The 10,938-nt window shown below is 39.9% G+C and overlaps 1 protein-coding gene, 1 long non-coding RNA gene and 2 other non-coding genes across 4 annotated transcripts; all 4 read right to left on the reverse strand.

The window, feature by feature from the left end:
- Positions 1 to 5,434: 5,434 nt before the first annotated feature.
- rpl18a (ribosomal protein L18a) lies at positions 5,435 to 10,723 on the reverse strand. Its single transcript, XM_074625672.1, has 5 exons — positions 10,583 to 10,723; positions 8,714 to 8,893; positions 7,236 to 7,365; positions 6,209 to 6,318; positions 5,435 to 5,581 (listed from the first exon to the last, which is right to left on the reverse strand). Exons 1-5 carry the CDS (start codon positions 10,598 to 10,600, stop codon positions 5,489 to 5,491), a joined length of 531 nt encoding a protein of 176 aa, XP_074481773.1. The 5' UTR covers positions 10,601 to 10,723; the 3' UTR covers positions 5,435 to 5,488.
- LOC141761971 (uncharacterized) lies at positions 5,583 to 6,201 on the reverse strand. The gene is made up of 2 exons (XR_012592680.1): positions 6,025 to 6,201; positions 5,583 to 5,944 (listed from the first exon to the last, which is right to left on the reverse strand). It is a non-coding gene; the product is annotated as an uncharacterized LOC141761971 (long non-coding RNA).
- On the reverse strand, positions 7,826 to 7,957 carry LOC141762374 (small nucleolar RNA SNORA68). The gene has a single exon (XR_012592820.1). It is a non-coding gene; the product is annotated as a small nucleolar RNA SNORA68 (small nucleolar RNA).
- Positions 8,970 to 9,101, reverse strand: LOC141762373 (small nucleolar RNA SNORA68). Its single transcript, XR_012592819.1, has one exon. It is a non-coding gene; the product is annotated as a small nucleolar RNA SNORA68 (small nucleolar RNA).
- Positions 10,724 to 10,938: the final 215 nt, after the last annotated feature.

Here is a 10,938-nt window from a genome sequence, read left to right on the forward strand (position 1 = left end):
ACAGAATGCAGGGTTACTTGAGGTTCCTAGAGTCTCCAAAAGTAGAATGGGAGCAAGAGCCTTCAGCTATCAAGCTCCTCTTCTCTGGAACCAGCTCCCAGTTTCAGTCCGGGAGGCAGACACCGTCTCTACATTTAAGAGTAGGCTAAAGACTTTCCTCTTTGATAACGCTTATACTTAAGCTGCTATAGGCATAGACTGCCGGGGGACTTCCTATGACACACTGTCATAAGGAACTTCCTATGACACACTGAGCTCCCCTCTCCTTATGTATATACTCATGTCCCATGTCCATGTTGTTACTAACTTCATTCCTTCCCGGGAGTCCTTGTGCCTCCTTGTCTCGCAGCTAACCGTGGAGCGGGGTCACACCTGGAGCGAGGTTATACCTGGAGCATGGGTACACTTGGAGCAGGGTTTCACCTGGATCTTGGTGGTCTCTGGTATTGTGGCTGCATCTGCTGCCGCGTCGGTGCCTGCTTGACACCAACTGCTACCATCCCTAATTAACTACGTCTGTACGAGGGACTACCAATGCTAACGAGGGATTTCCAACACCTAGTGACAATGTGGCAGCCTGGAGAATAACACTTCTCAATCACTGCCAAAGACATCAAGAGCTCCCAGCAAGCATGCTGATGCTGCAGGAACCAACGCACGGGCATCGATCGCAGGGACGTCCCACACCAATACACATGGACGTACTGAGGAGAGATGCTGGACAGTGCTGGCTTTCCGATAGTTGTATTATCACTCTTTCCATCCACCACTATTGGTTTTGTGTTATCAGTCCTACTTGTATTAGCTATTACAGCTGCTAGACTGCTATTGTGGCTGCTTCTCTATCTCTCTCTCTCTATCTATCTCTCTCTCTCTCTCTCTCTCACTCTCTCTCTATCTATCTGTCCCCCCAGCCGGTCTCGACAGATGGCCGCCCGCCCTGCGCCCGGTTCTGCTCCAGGTTTCTTCCCAGTAATCGGGGAGTTTTTCCTGGCCACAGTGCGCTTGGTGGATCCTGTTGGGTCTCTAAACTATGGTGTACGGTCATAGACCTGCTCTATATATAAAGCGTCTTGAGATAACTTCTGTTGTGATTTGACGCTATACAAAAATAAATTGATTTGATTTGATTTGATTTGTTTTCTGTGTAGCTTTGTGTACTTCTAGTGTACTACTTCATGACTCAGGGAAGTCTACAGTATTTCTAACAGCCAGTTATATTTATATTTAACGGCCTCTCTGACTTGCTGGCGATCCGGCGCTCACAATGAGCCCCACTGGGAAGCACTAACTTTAACTTAGTGTGGAGTCACAGCGTCTCAACGTACTTCAATAAAAAGCAGCCGCGTGCAGACTGAGCTTCTTTGTGTGGAGCTGATTTCTGAAGCTGTAACCTGTTTCCTGTCAGAAGTGCTCTTTAAAGAGCGGCTCACTAAAGAATGGAAAAAGCTGCAGCTAAGCGAGCGCTAATAGTTGGATCCGGCTCGTAAACATGCGGCTGTATATTAGAATTTAATTAACCGTCAGAATCACCGTTTTTTCTGCTGTTTGCGTTGGAGCGAGCTGCACATAGCGAGCAGTGAAGTCAGCGGCGACTGCACGTATCCGTAATGATTTTACATGTTTATGACGGTGACTCACTGAAAAGAATGTTTTCCATCACTGAGTGAGGTCTTTTCTGCAGAACACCCACTGCTCCGTCTCCTCCAGCACTCCCAGTTCACTCCCAGTACCTCCACCAGTTCACTCCCAGTACCTCCACCAGTCCACCCAGCTCACTCCCAGTACCTCCACCAGCACTCCTAGTTCACTCCTGGTACCTCCACCAGCACGCTGCCTCACACTGTTATTATAATGAGCTTCCACTTTCTAACTCTGCAGGTGTAAAAACATGTTTATGAGTCCAGCTCATAACTTTATTTATATATAAACCAGCTTTAACAATAAAACCTGCCTTTAAATAATCATTATTTTAATCATTAAGGTCCATAAAACATCAGGAGATAGAGACATGATGTTTAACCAAAACCCAAAGAGATTTTATTTATTTTTCACGTTCAGACAAAAAGCAGCAAATTATCACATTTAAAAAGATGAAACCATCAAATATTTCTTTTGCTTGAAAAATGACTTTATCGATTTATCGATTATCAAGAAGTTGCAGATTTATTTCAACACTTTAAATAAAATGTATTTAAAAAAATGAAGGGATGTGATTTAGATTAGATGTTTGGTGTGTTTACGGGAGTAAATTAAGGATTAATTAACGGTATTTTAAGGGATTGTTGGTTCATTGTGACTACAGATAGGCAAAACTTAAAAACTTGCAAGAAACCATCAAATATTTGGAATTTTGTTTTTTGAAAAATATTTAAAATTATGAAATGTTCATCAAGTTAGTTGCAGATTAAATTTCTGTTGATTCATTAATCGATTATTTGACTTTAACCAGAAAATGTCACCTCTTTAACTGCTGGTGTGACCGCACCTTTTATATTTCTTAAATAATAATATTAATTATTATTATTATTATTATTTAAATTTTTTGCATTTTAAGAAATAATGTAGTTACAGAACATACAAATAAATACAAATAAAATACAAACAAGATCAAATAAAATTGAATTATTTTTTTTTTTTTAATTAATAGACAAACAAAGTTACGTCTGGTGACGTCTGGTGACCTCATCGACCTCGTTGATTTAGCTTCAGATGTTCGGTGTGTTTCCAGGAGCAAATAAAGAGTTCTTTAAGGGTATTTTAAGGGATTATTGTTTCATAGTGAATACAAATAAACCTAAAAACTTGTACTAAAAACACAAATGTATTTCTTTATTTAGCAGCCAGTCACATTTTAGAAGAAGAAACCATCAAATATTTGTCATTTTTTTAGCTTGAAAATTACTTTAAAATGATTAATTGATTATTAAATTAGTTGCAGATAAATTTTCTGTCGATTATTTGACTCTAACCACAAAAGGTCACCTCTTTAACTGCTGGTGTGACCGCACCTTTTATTATTTGATTTGATTTGATTATTTCTTAAACTATGGAAAAAGATTGCAAAGACGTGTTAAATGTTTTTAAATGTTTCATGTCTGGAGGAAACCAGGTATAAATGTGTTGATATTTTTTTACATGTTAAAGGTTTAAATATTGTCATGAGGATGATGAATGATCAGTAATCAGAGTCCAGCTGAGGCTGATGATGAACTGACTCCTCTCACCGGAGTGAACTCTGTTTCCTTCATCAGCTGCTTCACCTTCATGTGTTGGACAACAGCGGCATCGTGTGGACACGTGGAGCAACAGCAGCAGATTCACACTCTGAGAGGGTTAAATGGTGAAAAAACAGTTTTCCTGATCTCTCTACAGAGGGGTCAAAGGTCAGACTGAGCTGCATAACAGCAGATCAACATTAAAGTTCATAAAAGCAGACAGATGATGAATCGTGACACTAACTCAGTCAGTACAACTCTCCTCTAAAATTTCAGAATTTATAAAGACCTAATGACTGTTAAACTAGTAGACACTAACACACCTGAAAACTACACATCATTTAATCCTACTTTTTTCAAACATGAGTTTAACTTTATTGAGAATAGGGCTGTCAATCGATTACAATATTGAATCGTGATTAAACGCAATTTTTTTTATCCATTCAAAAATATACCTTAGTGGGGAGATTTGTAATATGCCGGTTTATGCAAATATATGTATATATTTATTATTGTAAATCATTTAACAACACAAAACAATGACAGATATTGTCCAGAAACCCTCACAGGTACTGCATTTAGCATAAAACAATATGCTCAGATCATAACATGGCAAACTGCAGCCCAACAGGCAACAACAGCTGTCAGTGTGTCAGTGTGCTGACTTGACTATGACTTGCCCCCAAACTGCATGTGATTATCATAAAGTGGGCATGTCTGTAAAGGGGAGACTCGTGGGTACCCATAGAACCCATTTACATTCACTGATCTGGAGGTCAGAGGTCAAAGGACCCCTTTGCGAATGGACATGAAAGTTTTTCCTCGTCAACATTTAGGCCCAATTCCAAACGACCCCGTCCACCCTCTCCTTACCTACTTCCACTCCGTTTGCGTGTTCGCGTGGAGGCTCCGCCATATTAAGGGCCATTCCAAACCATTCACTGGGGAGTGGAAGTGAGTTATAAAACCCTCCATCAGTGAGCTGCATCGATGACGACTAACCATCTGCCCTTACTGACGACGTGCAACGCCGTTTGTGTTCGCCATGGAACACGCTCTGATGTCAGTTCCGTGCGACTACCGGTACAAACATTTACTGTAAACTGCTCAAACTGACATTTAATTTATTTTACTTTATTGTCATACTGACGTCAACATAAAGTAGATTATTTTTAGGATCAAATATACCCTCGTCTAGACTACAAAACAGTCCATGTTCATTAGATTGTAAATTGTTTTATATTTTATGTATGTGTTCAGTATATAACCCACATATATTTATTATTTTTTAACCCTATCAGGAGCTATAACCCCATAATTTATTATATCTTCAACTGTACAATACTGATTTAACAGTGCAATAATTTAGTGCAATAATTCAGCTGTGCAATGATCTCGTTTACTCTGGCATTAACACTGCATTTATTTATACAGAACTAATATTCTTATTTTACACTTTTCTTGCATTTTTATAAATGCAAGCATTTATATTATTTGCATAGATCCTTTTTTTCAGCAGTATTATTTGCGCTGTCGTTATATATATTTCTTATTTATATTTCCTTATTTCTCTATTTTTATATATTTATATTCTAGAACGGGAGCAAAACGTAACTCAATTTCCCCCCTAGAGAGAGGGAAGTTCATCTTAAAGTGTCTGCTGTATTGATCCCCTCCACCTTAAAGAAGGAGCTTCATTGAGCTGTGAGTGTGACTATAGAGTTCACTCCATCACAGAGTGGGAGGATGGAGGGACTGGATTGGAATTGGGCCGTAGTCACAGCAGGAAAAGCTCAGGTTTAAACAATGACGGCGATTTATCTGCTTCTGTTGGTGTCGCGCTCACACCTGCTCACTGGCTCACTTGATCAGAACAGAGCCACCGTTAGTACCAGCTGTGGTTTTCCTGCTGTTCAGGTTTAACTCCTGAATGTTCAAACACACGGCTGCTTGTATTTTAAACATTTAAATGAGCACAAAGTGAACCTGTTTAACATTTATTTGATTCTGGCATCTTAAACTTGCTCAGAAATTAAATCAAACTCAGTTCATACAGTAAAGATCTGTTTCTGTTCCAAACGAACAGGTAACTTGATTTTACTGTCAGCTTTCTGCTTTATTTTCTGTTTTTGAACGGTTAACGGAGAAATGCTGAAACCAAACCAACCTTTTGATTTATTGATTATATATTAAAAGAAATAAAAGAAACAGACAGCTTTATTTCAACTCGATCATTTTTATTTTTCCTCGCACAAAGTGAAAAACTGCTTTTAGAAGAAGGTGTTTGGTCTCTTGGTGGTGAAGCGAGGTTTGTGCTGGCGACGCAGGACCCGGTGGGGTAGCGGGAACTTGATCTTAGAGTCCTGCAGGAGGAACCACAGAAGAAGAAACGGTCAGATTCAGACAGCGGACATATTAAGAAATAAAACCATAACACTTCCTGTTATTAAAATCAATCTGTCGCCAGTTTCTGAACCGCCAGGTTTCTAGATGGAAGCTGGAAACCTGGAAGAGGAAGCTGGCTTTTATTCTGGCGGGGTTTTAAACCGGAGCGACCTAATGAGGAGGCCGTCCAGAGAGAGACCCGCTGACCCCCATAGACCTGGTTCACAGAGAGACCCCGATAGACCCCGTCCAGAGAGACCCCCATAGACCCCGTCCAGAGAGAGACCCCCATAGACCCCGTCCAGAGAGAGACCCTCATAGACCCCATCCAGAGAGAGACCCTCACAGACCCCGCCCAGAGAGAGACCCGGTCCAGAGAGAGACCTGCTGACCCCCATAGACCCCGCCCAGAGAGAGAGACCCCATAGACCCCGTCCACAGAGAGACCCGCTGACCCCCATAGACCCGGTCCACAGAGAGAGACCCCCACAGACCCCATCCATAGAGAAACCCCCATAGACCCCATCCAGAGAGAGACCCCCATAGACCCCGTCCAGAGAGAGACCCGCTGACCCCCCACAGACAGCTTCATAAAGGGGACTCACATGGAACTGCTTAATGGCAGGTCTGCGACATTTGTTGGCAGCGATGACTTGGACCTTCATGATCTGGATGGAGTGAGCACGGGCACGATGGCGAGCTCCCATATCACGGTCTGATGGACACAAAGAGACATTTTAACACCACTGGACCTTTAAACCGACGACGACAAGTCATAAACATCGTTCAGACCGCATGATGTGGTCGACAACAGGAAGAAGACCGTGATTAACAGTTTCAGTCTAGATTTGAGATTTTCATCATCAATTAATCATCTTTAATTAAATGGCAGAAGAAGGGATAAATCCACAGCTCAGGGTCTCGTCCTCTAACTGATTATTTTGTCTGTAAAAAGGCTAAAATAGTAGATATTGGTTAAATCCAGAAACAAACTACGACAGGTTCTATTAACCTCTCTGCTCTCCATATATTCAGTTTGATTTATGTTTATTGTTCATTTTATTCTTATTTTTGTTTAGTTTGACTTATTTGTTACGTGTTCAAAATCAATATGAATTAATCTAAATGTAAATCTAGGTTCAAGGCCGTCAGCTGCAGGCTTTATGGAGTTTTATTTATCTAAAATAATAACGTGACTGAGATCAGGATGGCTGTTTCAGGAACTTTGAAATGAATTTCCCAAGGAGCCAAATTATTTTAGAGAGCAAGCGCTCTCTCACAATGTAAAGGAAAGTGTAAAATAACTGGTGTATCAGCTCCTAAATGTAGGGGGTTCCTCTTCCTCAGTTCATGCATCATTCCACAAAGTTGAATTAAAATTAGACCGGTAGTTTTTCTGTAATGCAAAAAAACAAACAGAACCGAGAACCCGACCTCCTCGGTGGAGATAATTCAGTTTAAATTCCAGCGTGGCGCCCAAATACTGAGTCAGGAAAACGTTACCACCCCTAGAAATGACAGCTTATATTTATATTAATTGTTTTTTTTAAATCATACATTTTACCTTGTTTATATGTTTTAAATAGTTCTGATGGTGTGTAATGTGTTGCATATATCTATGTGAATACTCACAGCACTGGGTGACGGCTCCAGAGGTGGTCAGGTCTCGGTACTCTCTGTACATGTTGTGGGTGCCGCTACGAGAGTCGTAACGCAGCCAGATGCCAAAGTTCTTCACCTTCAGAGGGGTTTTCTCGTGGACCTGAACGAGGAACACAACAACAGACGTTTATTCACATTGATAAACTGTTATTCTACACGTAGACAGAGACTCAACAGGAAACTACAGGTGAATATCCTCCAAGACATTCATATTTTTTTTTACAAATATTAATGTCTTTTATAAGACTCCTTCTGGCTTTATGAATGTGTGGGTTTCTAAAAACAGAAGGCAAATTTCGGACAATAAATGTCTGATAAAAAAGCAAAACAATATCTGAGTGAACTTTACCGATTGTGTGCAACAAATACATCCTGACACCACTTTCAACATGTCGTCTTGTCTCCCAGTTTGAACTTGATGACACTAAAACAACCCTAAAACAGATATCAGCCTTCAAGAACAACTTCAGTAAAGTGAGTAAAGTCGGGAGAAAATCAATCTTTGTGCAGTAATTTTGAAATTTGTCACATCTCTGTATGAAACGAGGTGTTTAATGATGATCTGTTGACCCTTGGATTCACTTTCAAAGTCACTGCGGCGTCAGAGAAAGGCGACAAGGATCATTTTCCTGTTTGCACACCAGAAAAAAATCATACCACTGACGGGATATGGCTTTGGGTTTGGGTGCAGTGAGGGACGTGATGTTATTAAACTAGAATATGAACAGGAGGGACATTAAAATGTGGATTTAGTGGAGACTTATTGATACGTTTGCTTCTTTTCTTCCACTTCCTAAACTGTTCCAAATCTATATTCACATGTAAAATATGTTTAATGTTGAAATGTTTTTTTACAGGAAGGTTAGCTTTAATTCACGAACTAAACTCGTCTTTCTCTCTTTTCATTTGGTAACTTTAAACATGTATAAAGGTGTTGATATATTTACACCTTTAAACTCAAGTTTTCATGATAAAACTGACAACTAATTTAAGCCTTTAAGAACAAACCTGAGTTCAATCTGACAACTACCTCACTGAGTGATGACTGAGTTAAGTCTTAAAAGAGACTAAAACTTTGTCTTCATGAATACTGGGGCTGCTCTGGTGTCTCAGATGACGTCACCGATCCACATTAAATACAGTTTGTTTGTCACTGCTATGGCAAAAGTCAGTGTTTTTAGTGCCACAACATCCCTGACATCATGTTAACTTATATAAAATGATTCCAATAAGTTTAGTGACGTTTACAGATTTTAAGTTTGGGAAAGGACAGAGACACAAACTGAAGACTGAAATATTGTTCAAACACCTGATGTAGCATGTCATGTTTCAAAATGCACAACGTCTAACTGAATCCCTGTCAGATAATCCTCGCTGAAAGGTTTCCAGATTGAGATGCTGCTGAGCTGAAACTGTTAAGACTGGACCGGTGCGGTTCAGAGACGTACCAGTCCACAGTAGACGGTCTCTCCGGAGGCCTTCTTCATCTTCCTCAGCTGGGAGACGAAGTACCAGAAGCGAGACTTGGCCACAACGTGGTTAGGGGCGAAGATCCTCATGCGGTACAGAGGGGGGGCCGGGTTCTTGGCAGAGGGCAGCAAACGCCCCACGACTTTGTACTCCCGAAGCTGGAGTGAAGAGGAGAAACTGGGTTAATATACAAGTTCATCACATAAAAACTATATATAATTATACATGATGATGATCTGTTGACCCTTGAATTCACTTTCAAAGTCACTGCAGCATCAGAGAAAGGCGACAAGGATCAGTTTCCTGTTTGCACACCAGACAAAATCATACCACTGACGGGGTATGGCCTTTCGGTTTGGGTGCATGTTGATGTTATATGAACATTAAAATGTGGATTTAGTGAAGGGCACATCTGTCTTACGCTTCCTCAAATGTTACAAATATATTTTCATGAGCGTTAAATGTTCTTTTAACGAATTCATACGCACTCCTTTAAAAAGTGGACACTTATTTTAACAGGATGTTTAGTGGCTATTTTATGTCACCAACTGCACATGTATGCTAGTTTTCTTTTTCTTTTCATTAACTCGCCAACTAGGAACCGTAACTTGTGGCACAGTGGAATACGGCTTTTTAACTAATTTCATGCATTTTGCACACTTGTAGGCATGCACGTACTGACAAAAGCAAACATTTCTACTCTGATGTTAGTGGCCTACTTGTTTTTGTACCATGTGGTTTGTTGGTATAGTGTTGTGACATGTGAATTTCCCCCTGGGAATAAATAAAAAGTTTATCTATACATTTGAACTTTTCTCTGTGAAGTGCACAAGTTTTTCGCTCTGTGTAATTTGTGTTTTTTGCTCTCAATGTGTCGTTTGGTAACTTTAAATTAGTATAAATGTGTTCCTATTTTTTTAACATTTTTGAGCTTCAGGTTTATATATATTTTCATGCATAAATCACATTAACACTTCAATGTACTATTGTGACCATGATGGCTAGATAAAGGGCATTTAGTGACGGTGCATTTATGCAGAGAAGATGGTCTGAATTAATCTCGTTTCATGCAAAGAAATGCATCTCAAAGCATTCTTTATGCAAAAGTTATCACTGTTTTTGCACTATTAGTTATTTATGGTATTGTATGATATAGTAAGCACAGAGAGTATATGTATATATCTAGTGACAATAACTAATATAGAGCTGACAGTCCTGGTCCAACACACTACATTATACAGAATTAAAGCTGCTATTAATATAGTGTGAAACTGTCATCTGAGGTAGCATGTTAGCAAAAACTAGCCATCAAACTAGCCCGACTAGGAGACACGATTGAGGCGCTTTTAAGCTTGATATACTTTCAATAACACTACAAATGTAGAGAACCATTTAGCTCGTTCTAATCCAGCTAGTTGTCCCGGGTTAGAGCCACGTTGAGGCACCGAGAAACACTCCAGCACCACGTTAGCAGCTATGTTAGCTAGCCGGCCAGGCTAAGAACTAATAATGTTGTAAGTTTAAATTACATATTGGAGTAAATACGACGAACGTGGAGCTCTTTAATGTGTTTTAACTAGTCTTCCATTGTTAGTGACTATTTGGGATTTCATCCTGGACTCTTAACGCAGTCACGTTTCAGCCACCGTCGTCCACATGGTGCAGCGGACGCCATGTTGGAGACGTACAAACGCACCGGGACGAAAAACACTAAAAATATCACTTTAAATTTAACATTTTGTGAAAGTTAATACATAAATCAGACAAACGCAACGTTATAAAGCGACATCGGCTCATATGGTCCGTGTATTGACAGCAGATATGGGTAAATAAAGAGGTTTACGTACTGTGCCGGACGCCTTCATGGTGTCTCTCGCTCACTGCCACAGTAAAAGAGGAAGCAGTAGGGCGGAGCCGACTGACGTCATATGGACGGAGCGCCGGAGGAGGCGGGACTTCCGGGGGACTGCAGCGCCGCTTCTACCGGCCTGAAGATAGGTTCATATTCAGAACAAAATCAGAAAGTTATGTCTATAGTAGATATTATTTATTTATTATTTATTTATTTATTATTTATCATGTATTTATTGTTTATTAATTTATTATATATTTATAATGTATTTACTATTTATTATATCATGTATTTATTCTATAATAGAAGGCAAGGCATGTTTATTTATATAGTACAAGCTAAAATAGGATA

The sequence above is a fragment of the Sebastes fasciatus genome, chromosome 23, assembly GCF_043250625.1.
Source record: "Sebastes fasciatus isolate fSebFas1 chromosome 23, fSebFas1.pri, whole genome shotgun sequence".
Taxonomy (NCBI): Eukaryota; Metazoa; Chordata; class Actinopteri; order Perciformes; family Sebastidae; genus Sebastes; species Sebastes fasciatus.

What these genes read in the sequence shown, in the direction of transcription:
- rpl18a (XM_074625672.1), bottom strand. An exon ending in TGGAGCCGTCACCCAGTGCT is followed by an intron (nt 6,319 to 7,235) that starts GTGAGTATTCAC and finishes TGTGTCCATCAG; the next exon opens with ACCGTGATATGGGAGCTCGC. An exon ending in CTGCCATTAAGCAGTTCCAT is followed by an intron (nt 5,582 to 6,208) that starts GTGAGTCCCCTT and finishes TTCCTCCTGCAG; the next exon opens with GACTCTAAGATCAAGTTCCC.